The sequence below is a fragment of the Prinia subflava genome, chromosome 3, assembly GCF_021018805.1.
Source record: "Prinia subflava isolate CZ2003 ecotype Zambia chromosome 3, Cam_Psub_1.2, whole genome shotgun sequence".
NCBI classification, from domain to species: Eukaryota; Metazoa; Chordata; class Aves; order Passeriformes; family Cisticolidae; genus Prinia; species Prinia subflava.
Window position 1 is genome coordinate 41181389 of NC_086249.1, and position 18982 is coordinate 41200370.

An 18982-nucleotide genomic window follows, 5' to 3' on the forward strand; every position below is an offset into this window, starting at 1 on the left:
ATGCAGAGCCAAAACCACATCACACTTTCACCCAAACAGATTTAGAGCTATTATTTATCATAAATGGCAAGACCATGGTGTTCCATCAACACTTGATGGTGTTCCTGTGCTGTGCTCACAGATCTGAAGTACACTACAAGCAGTAGAAGGTCTGGTTGTACGTTCTAGAGCAAATGGGACTCTTTTATACTAATGTTCTGCTCTTTTCCTTTTGGAAAACTGTATTTTCTTCATGCTGAGAATGGTCATCATGAAAATTCTTACCTGTTTTCCATCTAGTGTGTACAAGCGTTTAACCACCCCAGAATCCAGCTTGATGGCATCGGTTATGTCGGTAAGAACCTGCTCAAAGGAATGTGCTGTCTTCTTGTTGAGCAGAATCCGCACCGCTTTCCGCGGCTTCACTCCGCTCCTGATGATGGTGACCAGTTTAGGCCGAATGAAATCCTTATTCTCTTTTGCATCTGGAGTACCTCCTTTAGCAGTGGCAAGAGATGGCACTGAGCGAGAAGTAGAAGTTGTCTTAACATTCACTGACCAGTTTGGGTTTACATTCTTTGTGTACTCCAGCTTCTTGAAGGGTTCTATGGAACCACATACGTAACTTTCGCCTGTGGAAACAAAAGCAAAAGTCCAGCAAGTCAGATTGGAGAGGGAAGGAAAAAGAAAAATGTAGGAAAATACAAAATCAAATGCTTCACAAATTATTAAATATTGTTCTTATCATTCTTGATCTACAGTGCACAAATATTGATCTCTTCCCTTCTCAGATGGTACTGACTACAAAATGAGTGATCTTTTGAAGATCACTCTTCCACTAACTGTTCAAGAAATGCTGTTACAAAAATCCTTGAAAGCAGCAGTTTTCTTATCAGAAAACCCTATTAGCAGTGGGGATCACTGCTGTCAGTAAACACAGTAAACAGTGTTTGTACTTCACCAGCTGCCCAGCCCCAGCACATTAACACAGTACTCTCCCAGCCTTCACGCTTAGGTGGCCCACTCCTAAAAAACCAGCAGACCCCAAATACTTCAGAGGAAATACTATGAAACATTACCAAAAAATATAGGCTACAAATAACTTTTTATAAAAAGGTGGATGGAAGTGTCATGGAAATTTGTTAACATTTGATTTTTTTAAAGCTTTAGGCATCATAAACCCAGGATATGTATAGACAATAAACCTCCCTGTATTATTTACTGACTAAATATATAGTATGTGGGGAAATGAAGACAAAGAGTAGCAATTACAGACTTCTCATCACAACAAATTTACCATAATTAAAAGAAAAATAGTGGCTGTTAGTTCCTCTTTCTGTTGGAGCATTATCTACAGTCAAATATTTTTGCAAATACCACACCCACACAGGTTCTGGGGAACTAGAAATCAGCCAGAAAAGCCAGCACGCTGTAGATTAGCACCTGAATCCAGTCCAGCTGAAGGCTGCTGTGTAAAGGGCACCTGCTTGGGTGCTCCCAAACTCTCCCTTGAGCTTGACTCTATGCCTGAGCTCGAAGTAACACTGGATGGGTTGAATCAGCTCAGTGCTCTGACTGAACATACCAAAGACACTGCTAATTTTGCAACATCAAGCTGGTCCAGTTCATCCTCTGTCTGGGGGAAAACAAACAAACAACCAAGCCAAACAAAAACAAAAAAGCTCAAATAAACCAATACTAGATCCAGCAAGACCACACCTTCTGGCAGCCTGCAGTTAAACCACAAATAATGCAAGATCCTATCCTGAACAATACCACAGAGACATCTGAGATGTTTTAGCTCTTCCAGGTTCAAGAGTTCTCTGTATGCTAACAGCACAGAGGCCTTCCTCTCAAAATTTAGCCCAGGGTAACAAAACCAGAACAAAACTCAGTGATGCACCTCCTATGCCAAAAAACACATAAGAACCAAAGATATTCCTACAGAAAGAAGACTCACAGTTCAATCATTAAAAAAAAATAAGTATTAAAAATTTACTTCTGAACAGAAATTTTAAGGTTTCAAGGCAACCAACAGAATTTCACAGACATTACTGCACTCAAGGAATGCAGGCAAGATACAGAGTCACCACATATAGAAATGGAGGCAGGGAACACTGGGACTTGAGGCTTGGGTAAAGGTAGGCTCTTCCTTTTAGCTACTGCATATTGACAGGATAGATAGATCTGTATATGGAAACATCAGAACAGAAAGGCTCAGATACAGTAATGAGTGCAGGTTCACTTTTATCCATGTCCCTGTCCAATTGTTCTAGCACTAGCTACTCAGTTACTGCCAAGTCAGAACGCACCCACAGAACCACATCCACAAAACTAGTAAGTTTTAAGGGGGAAAAAAAAGAAATCCTACTATGAGTAAGACTGCTGTCAGTATAATAAATACCTGCTCTATAAAATCATTTGCAGAAGCCTCTTTTCCAAATTTTTAAGCAAAATATATTTTTGTCTACACTTGTGTTTACTGTAAGATGCAAAATCCACCAGCAACCTCTTATTTTATGGGTTTTTTTGAGGAAAATCTGGATTTTCAGGTTCAGTCCTATTAGGGAAATTGTTCACTACAGTTGCACAAAATAACATTTATTTAAAATCAGGTCTTCAAATTAAAACTCACTTCTCAAAGGGTAGGCTCATAAATAAATGTCGATACACGATACACAGTGCACTCAGAAGATTTACATTTAGTTTATTAAGAACTCTTTTGGTTCCCCTTCTTGAAAGGACAGCGTTCCACATGATTTTAAATATCAGTTACATTTAAAGGTCAGATGGATTCCTTGTAGCATTTAGCTGCACATCAGCTCTTCATTACAAAACTAAATTTGTATGAATGATCATGAAAGAAGGACCAATAAAATCACTGAGGGTTTGGGATTGTTTGAAGATAAGCATTTTTGCCCTTTCCTCATTGTACCATATTACATCAATAAAATATTTGCACTAAGATAATTTTTGCTCTTAAAGAGGCTCATAGTTAACTACAGAACACCTTGGAGGTAGAGTATCCAAGGCCCTCTAAGATGAAATATCTTTAATAAGAACTATTTTGTATAGGTTAACAGAAATACACACACTTCTCCCATAATGTTGTTATTTAAAACTATTCTAGATGTTAGCCAGACTGCAATTTTCATGCATGCTGGTCCTAAGGATCAGGCCTGTAAAAATAAAAATCTTTAGCACCTCTGGTGTTTGTATGCAGAGGAAATCTTTAAAAAAAAAAAAAAAAAAGACAAAAGGTCTTCACCTAGATTTTCATCCTCTTCTTTTTCACCAGTACAGGAGAAAAGACTGTAAAGAAGTTTCACAAGGGGCATGACTTAAAAGTCCAATAAATCCATCTCCTGCTTTAGCTATTGCTTTCTCATCATCAGCTTTGACAATTGGCAGCTGGAAGAAGAAAGTAACAATCTCCAGGCACAAGATTCCTAACAAGTGTTGAGAAGGATTCTTTGAAGAAACTGGATTAAGCAAAGGGTACAGACAACACAGCCTATTTAAAGGTGCCAATTTGATTGCAGCTCCCCAGGAGAGGGGAGCAAGTGTTTCACAGAGCAGTCAGCCCTCACTAATGGAATTTTGACTCTTGATTACAGTATCAATAGCCATTAGGAAAAGAAAAGGGGAACACCCAGCTGCTTTGGGAGATCTGGCATCTAGAGAAAAAGTGATTACTACACCTTAGAAAGCATCCCTTTCCTGAGAGCCTCTTCACAGCAACAGTGCAAATGAAACACATCACTGGAATCTTTCAAAAAAGATGCACAGCACTTGTTGGTGAGATTCAAACCACTAACCCTACAATTTAATTTGTATAAATGCTCAACACTTCAGGAAATACAATGTGGAACAATAAAATCCATCTCAGCATTGAGAGACTAATCAAAAACCTAACCATGTAAAAGGGCAGATCCCAAAACATTGTTTATGCTTAAAAAAAAAAAGGGGGGGGGGAGAGAAAAACCCCTACTACTTGCAGTTACACATCTGTCAAAATTCAATGCACCTGACTTATCAGAGACATGCAACACTGGAGGATAACTCTTGTAGGTCATGACAGAATTTGAAGACATGCTTCACTTATTAAATATTTTTAAAAATATCTGTGTATACAAAGTGGTTGCTAAGGAGACATTGAATCACTGCACATAAGCACTGGAGCTTTCCTGATGCGAGTGTCTCCCTGTTTTCCACATTGGTATTAGCAGTCAGTTTGTTTTCTTCAACTTGCTGATATTCTCCCTATAAAAATCACCAAGGCATCATCTCCTAAAAGCCATTTTTTGTGTTGCTTTTCTGTGCTTCAGGTGACTTGGCCTAAAACAGCTTCACGAGGAAGCCAGTTGATCTCAGGTGGAAACCCTGGAGAAAGAAGAGAAAACCTGTTTGAATCACACAAGCAGAGAGGCAACATCAACTCCTCTTCATTGAGGTCAAGACTTGCCAATCTATGGAAAACAGTGTTGATTCCTTGGAGTACCGTATGCAGTAGGAACGTAAAGTTAATTTACTAGTTAGCAGTGATTTATTGTGGTCCATTTCCCCTGCAGATAGGGAAATATGTTAAGAGGATGGGGAAGGGACTAGCACCCCCAGCACTCCACGCCTAGGTATACCTGCCTTTCTTCACTTCTATCCTTTGGTTTTATACACACAAAAGGCAGAATCTCAATCTCTCAGGAGAAAGGACAAAGAATTCCGACTGTGCCTCACCACACAGAGCAGATTGCAAAAGGAAGATGACCTGAATCAAATAAATTACTGATACTTGATAGTTCCCAAATGTGTTAGTTATTAGAACAATAACCTACTTTAACTACATTGCTGCTGCCTTGTCTTTCTGCAGGGTCTGAAAAAATGCAACACTGCAAAAGAGATGGAGCACCTACAGGAAATAAATCTGACCTACACGTGTTCACCTAGCAAACAGACACACCAGAAACTTTAAATCAGATCTCCTCTGACCTTTGAAAGGTCTTCTTTCACAAGCTTTCCTTATTCTCAGTTCAGACTAAAAAGTTCTTTTTTTTCCTCATCAAAAGCCAAATAAAAATACTTCCTCCTCCTCTGCCCCCTCAAATTTCTGGAATGTTGTTGCAAGACAGACACTGCACACTTAAAAAAAAAGGCCCATCAAAAATTATGTAAAGCACCTCAAATAAGAAACCACATGGACATCCAAGAAGCTGTTAAGCAAGACACAAAGATAATCAACTGGCTACTACATGAACAAAAAAATCAAATAAACAGTGCCAGATCAACCCTCTACTATTTTATGCAACAGGATCATTCAGCTGTTTGTTTATTAAACAATATAAGGATTGCAGCCATTTCTGTCACAGGATTCAGTCCAAGTTTCCCTACATTTGATAGCCCTGGATCAAGTCCATAGTAAACATCCAGTGTAAATTTAATCCTACAAAGAAATGTCCACACAGATTCAGCTCTACAAACATTTAAACAGATACTTTACTATTATTATTTTGATAGCACATTACACATGCATATGAATCTTTCCAGCCCATCAATTCCCAGCTGCTGAGGTAGGCATGATCTAGAAGAAGGAAGCCATTAGCTCTCAAAAGCATCAGAGACCACGTCAATCAATTCCTACAGTCTGGCCTGGCTGGGCTTCTCACCAACAACACCTGAGTGGCTGGCAGAGTCAAGAAGGCAGCAGGAATACTGGGAAGGAGAGGGAGAAATGAGGTGACAGCAGGAGCAGCAAGACCCATGGACAAAACACAGAAGTCAGGAACACTTGCAGCCCATCAGCAAGGAGACGCTGCCTTTTGAACCCTCCCCTGGCAGGCAGCTTCTCTGCTGCTCCTGGCACAAAGTGCCTGCCCCACCACGGGAGTCCTCATGTGACCCACATCTCCTCTGCCCTGCAGCGAGGCGCACTTCTCCCAAAAGCTATTAGCTGGTTACAGCTATTACTGGATTTTAAAGCTGGTATATCTGCATCCTTTCAAACTGCTCCTTCAACTAGGTTTGCAGCTCTGAGGTAATCCCTGAGAGGCATTCATTTGTCTTTTCCAGATTATGATGCCTACACAAAACATGTACACACAGACAGAAGTCTTTAGAATCGTTTGGCAGTGCACCCAATATTGACATGTGACAAAATTGTTTCCCAGTATGCTCTCAGCCTTGTGGTCCGGAGTTTTAGGTTTGTTTTTTGACTGCCAGCTCTTGGCTGCAGGGTTAACTTTGTGGTAGGTATTGTAGAAACCTAAACCAATCAATTCTGATCCATATCCAAGATCTGAGGTAATATTATAATAAAAATAATGACAAAGGGATGCAGTTCTAGCTATGGATTGATTCCGTGGTCTTTGTTCCACATGGCAGGACCCCATGAGTAAAAACTGCAAATATTCTTTGTTTCAGAGTTACCTTGCAAACTTCATTGGTTATTTTGGGGATAAGATCTCTCCACCTTCAGCTTCAAGGATGATACAGTTTTGGAGAAGCAAAGTCCTTTCATTCTTTCCTTTACAGCTAAAAAATTTAGCCTTCAAGAGCAACTTCATCTTTATTGTTTCTAGATGCTTTGATTGTATGCCATGCCAAGGGAATAAAGTCATATCACATTCAGAATTCATTTTTTAAACATAAGAGGGTCCTAAGATCAGGGCTGACAAAAAGAAGGAACCTTAATCCATTGCATTTCCTTCATGTAGGGTGACAGAAGTTACAGACCATGTGAAACTTTTTACAGTAGTACATACTTGTTATCCAACAAATCTCATGCGTAAGTCTTAAGAGAAACAAAAAACAACCAAACAAAAAGACAGGAGAAAAAATAACAAACCCAAAACAAAAAAAACAACAAAAAAAATCACTCAAACCACAGAATCCACAAAACTCCCATGCCCAGGGAAGTCATTACTTTCAAATAAAGAGAAAACATGTCCATGCATCTCAAAATAATCTACAGCACCAGCATACAGCCATGCCAGCTCTGAACTGTATGCAGAATGAAACTAAATATAACTGAAGCAAAACAGCTCTTTTACAGTCTTTTTCCTTTGGGACTATCTTTCATGCATTTCTGTGTATTTAGCTCTGGAATGAAAGACACTGGCTGCTGTCTCATTTCCCCCAAGAGCCTCTCTGTCTTTGTGTATCACATGAGAAGGTAAGAGTACAGGAACTCCCTCACAGGCATAAAGGGAAAACCACTCTAAAAATCAAGGCTTTATACACTTGCTTTACATTGCAATCACCAAATCAATGCCCTCCAATCACATAAAATCATAACAGTCTCAATAAGTTAATTAGTGAATTCACACAGGAAAGGAATAGTCTCACCATGAAGAAAGCAATGCTTCATATTTCAGTAGTTGGAGCACAAATGTCATTTGGCAAGAGGCAAAAATCAAGTGATTTTCCAGCTATTTAAACACAAAGCACAGCTTCAAGCTAATTAATGCTGTACCAGACAAGCCAAACTAATAAATTTGTATAGTAAAGAATGGAAGGGGCTTATGCAAAAACCATCATTGAGCTAATAATATATGAACCCGTGCTCCACTGTGAAGTTCTGTGAGTGAAGCAACCCACCCTGCAGTTTTAAACAATTAAACAGAAGCCCCTTTTCAGAGAGAGGGAGGATGTAGCTCTCTTCTTCCACACAAAGACTGACTGCTGTAAATCCCACTGTCTTAATGGGACAAGAAAACACGACTGTCCTCCTTGAACCATACCAGGGAGGGAAGATGTATTCATTGACAGGGTAAGGAATGAAGTCCCCCAGGACAAAAAGAAATCCCAAATGTCTTCTTTAAAATTAATCTTGGCTCTTGTACTGTCATTCATTTTGACTGACTGATTAATAACTGGTATTATTCTTCACTAGGATGCCAAAATAAAGCAATCTCACAGGTTGCCGGGTTTATTTCTGAATTCAGTTCTTTATTTTCCAAACTGGTTCTGACTGGCTGCAAAAGGACTGTGCAAATCAACATTAACATCAATGAAACTTGCTTCTTGTTGGGCATACCAATCAAATGAGCAAATGCACAAAGACTGCTTTTAAACAGACGTTGATTAATATTGGTCTTTCCTCCCAGAAATTGATTGCCTCTAGCAATTAAATACTGTCCTGACAAATAACAGTTTTAACCGTGCCCTGAAATTTATAACACTGCTCCTAAGACCAGTTTCCTTTCCATTTCACTACACCTCTGGTCTTAACCCCCAAACCTGTTACTTAGACAGACAATCCTGCCCCTTCAATTTTCTTTCTGGAGCATCTTCATGTTGTCCCCTACTTTCCTTTTTAGACAAGGGACATTATCAAGAATATCGGGTTCTCAACACTTTAAAAGCTTTCCTCTGCTATGACACAAAAAGGAGACAACCCAATGGTAGCTGAACGCCTGTTATGCAAATCTGTGCTCCTCTTTCAGAAGCCACATTTGGCATTACTCTTTTATTCTTCTTTCTCCATATTAGCCTTCTTCTGATCCTCTCATTACATCCTGATACTGCAAGTTCTCTCACCTGGTGCTAAAAACGAAAATCACATAGAAATTACAATCTCTGTTACAACTCCAAATTGGCTGTCTGGTGGCTATCTATCCATTCTTTACTCATTTGTCCACAGCACACCAGGGCCAGAGGTAGAATGGAAGTAAAAATGAATTAATTGTTCCACCTTTCTTTTCTTGGAACACAACCAAGCACCTGAATTTAAACTTCACAGGTAAGAAACCCTCTCATTTATGGCCATGTGATAGTCAATGCCTTTATACTCTGTACATTCTGATGTTTTACGCTAGAAACCCACTGCAGTCCAGAAGCACTTCACGTTGGAAAAGCTACTTTAGCTACTCGTCAAATTTGTGAAAAGTTCTATTAATTTTTTAAGTTTACTATTCAAATTGATTAATGCTGACAGCTTCTTTTGGTAATAGAACTATCACTGAAGGAGTGATAAATTTGTTCTCAATGGGCAAATTAATGACTGGCATGTCTGACACTTGACAGAGACGAAGAATTGTCAGTTCTGACCAAATCACTGGTGATGGTTTATACTGCAGGCACATGAACCTTATTTACAGACAAATAAGAGCTCTACAACTACCTGAAAGGAGGTTGTAGCAAGGTGGGTGTTGGTCCTCTCCTCACAAGCAACAAGCACTAAGACAAGAGGAAAGGCCTCAAGTAGTGCCAGAACAGGATTAAATTGGGTATTAGGAAAAATTTCTTCATGGAAAGGACTGTCAAGCACTGGAACAGGCCATCCCTGTAGGTTTCTAAAATGCACAGGTGTGACACTTAAAGACATGATTTAGTGGCAGTCTTGGCAGTTCTGGATTAACGGTTGGACCCAATGATGTAAGAGGTCTTTTTCAACCTTACCAAGTCTCTGACTGGGGAAAAGGTGATATGCTACAGAGGAAAAAAAGTTTACCATCTACCCTACTTGAATCACAGTTATAATATTATGCTTTTAACAGGTTGCCAGCATTTATGTCACTCAGTGATAAGCTAGTATTTTACTTAAGGCATATTTACCTGTAGCGAAGAGATAGAGCTCTTCACTAGTCTTCATAGAGTTAAAAACCAAAAAAATCTGAATTTCACATAGGTTTCATTAGCACCAGAGGCCTTTTGAAGTTTAACAGACCAAACTCTCATTGGTACTTGACCTTCCATCTTTATGAAAAGAAGGATTGAATGCAATCTTCAGGATCTAGGACTATAAACATTATGTTGAAAGGAAAAGGTTGGGCATATTCAGCAAGAAGGAAATAAGTAGCAAGGCAACAATATTTCTAGGCGTCATTTAAGATATTCACAATTCTATTCAGACCATTGAAAATCCTTCCTTTATCATTACCTCTTTTTGAAAGATTTAACAGATTAGACAAAGGCTGACTCAACTTTACAGCTCCAGATCTTACTGCTCACCTTCTACTAGCTGGTCCAAGGAGGAAATCTTCTTGGAGCCATCAATTGTGTAGATTGTTCTCACTCCCTGGGGCAGGTTCACATTGTCGGACAGAGTTCTGGTCAGGTCAGCCAGGAGAGCTTCGAAGGACCTGAAGCGGTCCGGGGAGATGGCGTACACAATCCCTTTGAAGTACCGGTCTCCGTTGCGGTAGAAGCGAACCTTCTTGGCTTTCTTCTCGGAGCTCAGGGTCTGGAGAGTGCGGGTTCGGTAAAAGCTGCAGTGGGCACTGTGAGTAGGGCTGGGTAAGCCGTTCACCCGGGACCCTCTGCCGTATCGCTGCGCTTTATCACGCTCGTCAAAATGCTCCAGCTCCATGTCTCTCCCAAGGGACATCTTGAAGCTCAACCTAAGGAATGCACAAGAGGAGAGAAAAAGCTTAAGAAACTTGGAAGTTTTAAGGGAGTTCAATTTAAGACTTCCAGCTCTATACGTTGTTCCCACAGAGGACTGCTTTCTAGAGAAAGATGTTTGAATACAACCATGCTCCATTCACATGGTCATTTTACACATAAGCCTCTTGCCATGCCATAAGAACTACATTTAAGTTAGACATCATAACAATATCACTCATGGACCCAAATGCTAACAATACTCAGACACTGAGAAGTGTTTGTTCAAATTCAGTATGTTGGAAAATGAGGTGCTGAAGTTGACCTACTGGAAAAAAGGGACAAATGCATCAGATTTCTACGTTTTCTCATGTTATATTCAGGTGGTATTTGAGTCTCATCTGCCTTCTAAATCGTTTGCTCCCACCAAACTCTTCATTTCAATTGTGATCTCAAGAGGTGTCATTTCAGAAGGGCTGCCATTTGCCAACAACCAAGCAATAAAGAAATTTTCAGAGTAACAGATCTGGCAGGTTGGCAATGAGAATCAGGACTATCACACATAGCGGGTCAATCCCAATGTTAAAAACTACCTGCATATTCCAACCACTGGTTTCCTCACAGCCTAAGCTTTGTAATAAATTACTTCAGTTGTCTTTGTGCAAGTGCTTTACACAGTCTGAACCAACAGGAGGGCTCAAATGGCATGAAATTAAAGAAAAAAATAGAGGGAGACAGTGTTTTTCAATGAGCAAGCTACTTCAGTGCTCCATGTCTTGCAAGATGTATTATTAATATCCTAAGCCTAATACTCAAATTGATTAAGGCCGACAGCTTCTTTTGCCATCACCAAAGGACTGAAAAAATCAGTGCCATTGAGCAAATTAGCAATTGGTGTCTCCCATGTTTGACAGTGAGAAACACTCATCATCCCTGACCAAAAAAATCCCAGTTGTTCATTACAGTTTACATAAACAGAAGTTCACACGTTCTGAAATAAAATCAAGGAGGCAAGTACTTCTATTCCTTTTTGACAACTAACACAAGTCTAAATTATACAAAGTACACATTAATCTTCACAAACAGAAGACATAAAAATACAAAAAAAAAGGATAGTCAAAAGATCATTAGGTTCAAAATATATTTGTTTTAATTTAGGAGCCACCTAGATTTGTAGTTGTCTGCAGAATAGTAAAGCACTGTAAGTTTATTTATAGCACAGATACATAGACCTAATTTAGAAGTGGCCTCTCTCATTGATTTCCAATAAAAAGACAAAAACCAGCAAGCACTAGCTTTGTTTCAACCACTCATAATGATGTGACCATTAAGAAAAGAGATGGATTCAAACCAGCTGTAGGACAGTGGGAGGAAATAGAGAAAAACTTACAGATGCTCTTTGGCTTGCAGAAGTTGGTATTAAACCAGTGATTATACAGCTGGACCCTGATGCTGCAAAGCTGTAGGTGATGTGCTCAGCAACTTCTCAGAGCAGTCCATGTGCTGGACTAGCACAAACACCTAAGGCAAATGTGGGGCCCTAGTGGAAATTATTTACCCTACTTTGGTTACGGCTCAAAACTGACTTTGTTACACTGACAGACGATCATTTGCTTATGTATAAATGCAGAATTTATACTTGTGAATCCTTTAAAAGTACCTACACATAGTACAGTGTATTTGTGTGTGTTTTGTTATATATATAAGAAAAAGACTAATCTATGTTTTTCCCATGCACACAACATCTCACTTCAGTGAAATTAACAAGAACATTTGCTGTGGCATTTCACTGATGCTTTTCTGTAGGTTAAATGCAAAATATAGCTTAGTGGCCACATCTTAGGATTGAGAACACACCACCACGGCTTCCATGTTAAAAAAAAAATTTCTCGGTTATTTTAATTCACATCCAATTCTAGTGAGAACCTGTTATTCAGATTTAAACAATCCCAGAGTGCACAATTCAGAAACTGTATCTCTGAAGCAATTTCTGTGCCAAGAAAAATGGATTTTTCTTAGGTTTGCTGTTATCTTTGCTCAAACCATCTAAAATACAATGCCCCAAAAAAAAAAAAAAAGTTTAGGTATACTCTTTCAGCTTTATTAATTTTGGATGAGGGGAGGAAGAAGTGCGAGTCACTGTCCTTTCTTCCACACGTTTATGCTTTTATCAATAATGTCTGTAATTCCCAACTACACCCTTAAAACCGAAATAGAGCTCTCCTTTAGCTCCACAGTCCTGGTATGTACAGAAAAGCGTGTTCAAACCACAAGGTCCGAGCAGACAAAGAAATCCCAAACAATTTGATGTTTCCGTTTGTGTGTATAAATATATAGTCTTATACAGGCAGATACGGAAAAACGAACAGACACGCCCCTGAAAAACCACCATGCCAACACTTCACACCCTAACATCTGTTAAAGGATTATTTATAATAGAGGTGTGGGTGAGCATCTCTACACATGAAAAAACCACACATGCTGATTAAAAAATAAATAAATAAATAAAAAATAAACCACCAACCCACACCACGCCGCGATGTGACTGGGACCCAGCGCAGACCACACGGCGACCAAGCAGCAGGATGACCACTAGTCACCGGCGGAGGGCGGCGGGTTTGGGGGGGAACACGGACACATGCGGCAGCGGGTTCACGGAAGGGTGGGCTTTGCTGTGCTGGGGTAGGGGAACCGCGTGTGAAACACCCCCGCTCCTCGGGAGATGGCACCAGGTGCCTCATCCCCCGCAGGGTGCCCGACCCGCAGGGTGCCCGGGCAGTGCCGCGCCCGCTCCCCGGGGCCGGACCCGCTCCGCAGCCCGGCCCTCGCTCCGCACTCGCGGCGCCGCCGCCCCACACAATGGCACAGGTGCATCGCTCCGCTCCGCGCCCGGCGGCCGCGCCCCGGCGGCCCGCACGCCGCAGCCCCAGAGCAGGGCAGGGCAGGCACGGCCCCGGCGCTTACCTGTTCTCCGCAGCCTGGCGGGCACCTCCTCACTCAGACCTGCCGGCCGGGCGCGGAGGGAAGGCGGCGGCTCGGAATGGGAAGCGGCCAAAGAGCGGCGGCTCCCGCCCTCCCCCCGCGACCACCCGGCTGTAGGCGCAGGAGTTGCCGCAGAAAGCGGCTCTGCTGCCTTTGTTACGCCTCCCCCGGCTGTAGCTCGCTGCTGGGGAGCCCGAGCTGCAGCTGCTTCGCCTTTCTTCTGCTGCTGCCGGTTGCAGTGATTTGCATTAGCCCGGCCCTCATTGAAATGCGGCTCTTCGCACCAGCCTCTCCCAGGCGCTCTCCAGAGGGCGGCGCCGCCGCCGCTGTCTCCCCCGCGCTCCCTCCCGTTGCGGGCCCGCTCTTCCACGGGCGCTGCGGGAATGCCGCCGCCGGGCCGCTCCGGGCAGGCCGCCCTGCCGGGGCCGTGGGGCACATCCCGGCGGGCTCTCCCCGGGGCACATCCCGGCGGGCTCTCCCCGGGGCACATCCCGGCGGGCTCTCCCCGGGGCACATCCCGGCCGCACCGCGGGTCGCCGCCCGCCCGGCGCCTCCCTCCGCCCCGGGCGGCTGCGGCCGCTGCGATGTGCCCGATCCGGAGCTGCCTGTGCCGGGGACAGAGCTGTGCCTGGCGAGGGGGGCATGTGGCCCGAGTCCGAAAAACGCCTTGGGAAGGAATTTCAGCAAATGTGTATGTTGACATGTCCAGGAGGTTCTCCTGGGCTCGAAGTACTGAAATCCCACCGGGTCCCCAAAGCCCCGTGACACGGTTTGGGTGCTGAAGGTGGGATCGATGTGGAGTTTAGGTATTAAAAGCAGTGGAACCATGCTTAGTTACACGCTTAGTTAGCCATGCTCACACCACTCGCTTAGTTACAGCTGATCTTGGAGGTGACTAATTTCCATAGATGCTACAGTTTTTTGGCTGAAATTTCTCAGAACATGTATTTGGCCAAAGGCATCTAGGGCTTCATCTGACTGAGTCACTCAACGCCTGAGCCCATCAGGTCTTGGAGCATGTTTGCTAAGCCAACCTCCACCCAAAAAATCAGCCATACTTGGTGCTTTCTCCTCACAGGCTTGTTATTCTCCACTTTATTGTAAATATCTCAGTGGTGAGATCCTTGTCGAGGTGAAGGATCTGGTTTGCTCTCCTTTGTGCAGCAAAGACTTTAGCCCTCTTCTGCTTGTCAGGTAAACAGCTTATGGTCCAGGGGGACATGGAAGGGAAGAAAACACAGTCTGTCCCTTCTGTTGGAGCTGCTCCACTTTAAAAGAATTAAAAATGCATTAGATCAGAGAGAGGGAATTAGTCTGTAACCTCGTGGTTATGGCGCTCATTTGGGAAGGACAAAAGATGGCTTTGTGTGTCTGTATTACAGACAATTTATGTGTTTTATATCCATAAATCCAGAGAAAATCAGTAGAGCAGGGACTTAAGCCCAGGGCATCCTGCTCCCTTTGATAGACCTTTAATCAGAATAGAGGCTCCTGTTTAATATGTCTGAAGGCAAACCAAACCTTCCCTCCACAAAACATGTAAGAGGCTCAAATGAAAGGGATGGAGCACTCCCATTCTTTTCTTTTCCCCTAGAGAAGTCCACATGTAGGCTCTCAGGAGACAGGAGATTCCCTAAAGGAGAAAAATTAATTGTTGGCCTGTCTTCATTATCCTCGAGGAGGTTTTTAATCACTGACGAACATAGCAGACAGGAGTCTTCTGGTTACACATTTTTCCTTAGTTTTTGAAAAAGAAATGAACACCTGAAACCTTCAGAAAAACCTCTGCTCAAAGAAGTAATAGTATTAAAACACCTAAACATCAAAAAGAGTCAGAATTCAGTGTACAATTGAGTCCTCAGCACACTCTTACCATCTAGCTTAGTTTTTGTGGATCTTGTTCTAAGGCACTCAACTCTTTCCCTATGGACAATGAGGTGCAGTCACTCTACTATAAGGACTGTTGTTTTTCAGGTGAAAGTTCCTAAAAAATTATCATGTCTACATTGAGAATTTCACCACTTTTTTTAGTCTGTTTGGTTTGAAAATATCTTCATCTGTGCTTAGACTAAACAGATATCAGTGATATTGGTAACTTGGTTATACTTGGGGGGGAGAATGGAAACTCAAAAGAATTCTGGTAGTCTTACAACAAAACTTTATTCTTTAAGTCACTTCTTTTGTAGGTCAACAATCGAATAAATTATTCATGACAGTCTCAAATGATAAGAAAAAACAGGCAATCACAAAGATTAGAGATGGAAAATTATGGTCCTGAAAAAGGAGCATTCTGTATCATTCTTCAATGCTATTTTGTTCAGTTCATTTTAAACATCTCATTTAAATATCTCGAGGCTTCTGCTCCCCAAAGGAAACATCCCTTTAAAGTTGAATTCCTCCAATGATAAGGAATTCTTTTTCTGATCATCAGGTTAATGGAATTTTCTTATGTTTCGACTCATCACTTTAGCTATAGTGCACTGTATTCACGTACATAATTTATTTCTCCCATTGGTGTTTACATCTCTATGGCATGTATTATTAACATCTAGCCTGAGTGTTCAAAATATTTCACAGATGTTCAAGAAAGACCTTCATTCTGACTATATTAAAAAAAAAAGGTCAAAAGAAAAGAATACAGTATAAACCAAGGCAAAAGTATAAACCCAGTAGGAAAGTATCTTTTAAAATGTGTTGTTTTGTTCCATTGAAGTTTTATGTCTAACATGAAGACACAACACAGTAGTGTAGTTTGTTTGTCAAGCATTCTTACCATGCTTTTATTTTTTAAAGCACTTTAAAATATGCTTTACCTTTCTTTCTTCAAACACAAGTTTGTTCTCCATTTGAATTAAAACAATGCAATTCCAAATAGAAACAAAGCCCGAACAAAACATTTCAACAGTTACAGAATCATCCTCTTAATATACTGTTTTCCTGATAGAAAATTGTCTTTCCTTGTTGGACAGACTTTGAAATATTGTGTATTTCTAAGACCTCTGTAAGTGCATGTTTATAAACCACAGCACAGTCATTTCACTTTGGATAAAATAAGTAACTTTGACTTCTCATCTCTGTTGATGTTGATCAGGTTTCTCAGATTTAAGATTCTTCCAGCACATTCAACTTTTCTGAACATATGCAATTTTTGAGCACCTTTGTCAAAGTAGAATCGGAAACAGTTATGTCACCACCCAACACTCCTGTATCTGAAGGCTGTACCAAATGCCTTGGAACATTGTTCTGGGAGCTTCTCTTTAGTTGGCTAACCACTGTGACCCCTAAATCCTTTTCAGAGTCACCACTTTCCAGGACACAGTCTCCAGTCTTCTAAACGTGACCTACATTCTTTGTTCCTGCTGAATGACCTTGCATTCAGCTGTCTCAAAAAGCACGTTCAAATGATCCTGGCTCACTAAAGGATGTCAATTTCCCTACAGAAAACCTGTTTTTTCTTTGCATTATTTAGTGCTTTATGCATTTCATGTCATCTGAAAATTTTACCATTAATGTTGCTAAACATTTCTTCAGACCACTCAAAAATTTATGCAGCAGCGGAGGACAGCATTTTCTGCTACACGGGGCTCAATCCCCCGGCAGCGGTGTCAAGGGTGTCTGCAGCTCACTCCGCTCCTCGTCAGAGAGGCACTGGGCTCCCGGGATGCCACGCCGGGCCGGGGGGCTGGTGCTACCGCCAGCGCAGATGCCCAGCTCAGCACAGAGCCCGTGCCAGCGCCCAGCAGCGCCCGGAGCCGCTGGAGCCGCACCGGCCAGCTGGGCACGGCGGGGCCGGGCTGCGCTGGCAGGCCTGGCACCAGCCACGCCTGGGGAAAGCTCACTCGAGACAAACAGCAGAACCCTACAGATTCCTCAGGAATTACCCAAGGGATGGTGGTTAGCTGGTCATACCCACATTTGTAGATCCGCTGTTTAGCCATTTCACAATTAATTATTACGTGTTGCACGGATTTTGTACAATGCTAGTCACTTAATTAGGTTGATATACTGCTGTATGTCTGCTGCTTTATGACAGAAGCGTACGTCAATGAAGTAATCTTCATCAATCATATCCAACAATTTCACCCAGAAAGCTGCCCAGTTTGACAAGCTTGTTGTCACTAAGTACACGATCATTTTTGGTATTGATTACATCACCTATCAGGACTCCATTTGTTTTACCCGCTACTGATTCCAGCATTGATGGAATTATAAAATCAAGGCCATAATTATTTTGTTGTCCAAATGCAATCCTGGCTTTATCCATGTTTTCATTACATCCTTAACATCCTAGAATTTCTTGAATAGCAATATTAATTATTTCCATATTATTTTAGGCAATAATATATGGCATTCATGACTGGGATGGAACCATATTATGAAAAAATATTAGTTGAATATTCCTGTCTGTTCTGCATTGTTATTAAGAATTTCACCTGTTTTCCTTCTAATAACAGACCCATGATTTTGCTAGGATTAATTTTTTTCCAAAGTATTTTATTTTTTATAAATTCCTCTTTCTCCTTAGTGTTTCTGGTTGTAAAATTTCTCACTGATAAATTCTCATATGTTTGTTGTTGCTACTTCACTTGTCATAGACTTACAATAATGGGCAAAAGAAAAGTTTTTGCTAGATTATCTGTCCTTCTGTATTTCTCTTCATTGAGGCTGTGTTTTAAAAAAGACAATAGTCTCTCTAACTGCACAACTGGATTTTTGAATCTGGTAAAATCATTCACTGTTACAAACTTTTTCTCATTTATTTTCTTATAAGAGACTTCACCAAGAAATTAATCTTTTTACACTGCAGACCAGGAGTTAATTCTCTTTATATAGAGCAGATATAGCTTCATGCTGGTCATTGGATAAAACATTCTTAGAGTTTTTTCTACTTCTTTGTCCACTGGAAAGAGGTCCCATTGTAAAGGGAACACATTCAGTATTGGAAAGTTATCTTATTTCACTTTCTAATATTCCATGAATGCTTTAACTATGTCAAAAAAAGACCTTCAGCATGACTTGTCAGACTTATGTCTCTTATTTTTCTTTCAGATATTATTATTTCAGGTACGAGTAAGGACATGAGTTTGATTTTGAGTTTAAAGTATGAGTTTAAAGAGCTGTTTTACTGATTTGTTTTCCCCATATTCTTTACCAAATTAAACCTAAAGCCCTGTCTTTTGGCTTTATAAATTATAAATCAACCTTCAATGTGGCAGGTCAAATCCTACCCGTGAAACCACTCTATCCATCTCCAAATATTCTCTACCATCATGTACTATAGAAAAATACATATTTGATTAAACTCTTCCTATAATTTTTTCTCCTTTCCAGATTGCCAAGAAGCTGAATTAAAATAATTCTGAAGTGTAGGATCTGGTCTTTGGTTTAAACTAGTTAAACAGAATTGATATTCTTTTCTGACTGGTAACCTTTCGCAGAAACAATTTAAATAATTTAGAGTATGTATGTTAACAATAACCTCAACTCAATCTCAGTGGTATTCACATGCTCTAGGCTGAAGATTTCAGGACTGTCTTTTTCATTTGGAGAGACAGCTGGAATGTTTTATGAATATAAATGCACAAACTGTTTTGTTTGGGTTTTTTTTAATGACCTAAGAACAGCATATGTGGTAGGCTTTTTTACCAGCATTTTAAAAATAAGTTAGAGGGGCTGGGATTGGGATACAATTTTTACAAACATT

The 18982-nt window shown here is 41.1% G+C and overlaps 1 protein-coding gene across 3 annotated transcripts in view; it reads right to left on the reverse strand.

Moving 5' to 3' along the window:
* The window catches only part of DCLK1 (doublecortin like kinase 1), a 232596-nt gene extending 219198 nt beyond the window's left edge, over positions 1-13398 (reverse strand). For all 3 annotated transcript variants that reach the window (XM_063394799.1, XM_063394800.1, XM_063394802.1), the window contains exons 1-3: positions 13261-13398; positions 9925-10313; positions 265-611 (exon numbers count right to left, since the gene is read on the reverse strand). In XM_063394799.1, coding sequence (XP_063250869.1) covers positions 265-611; positions 9925-10300 — 723 coding nt within the window. In that variant the 5' untranslated portion in view covers positions 10301-10313; positions 13261-13398. The remainder of the gene's footprint in view (positions 1-264; positions 612-9924; positions 10314-13260) is intronic.
* Between the last annotated feature and the right edge of the window lie 5584 nt (positions 13399-18982).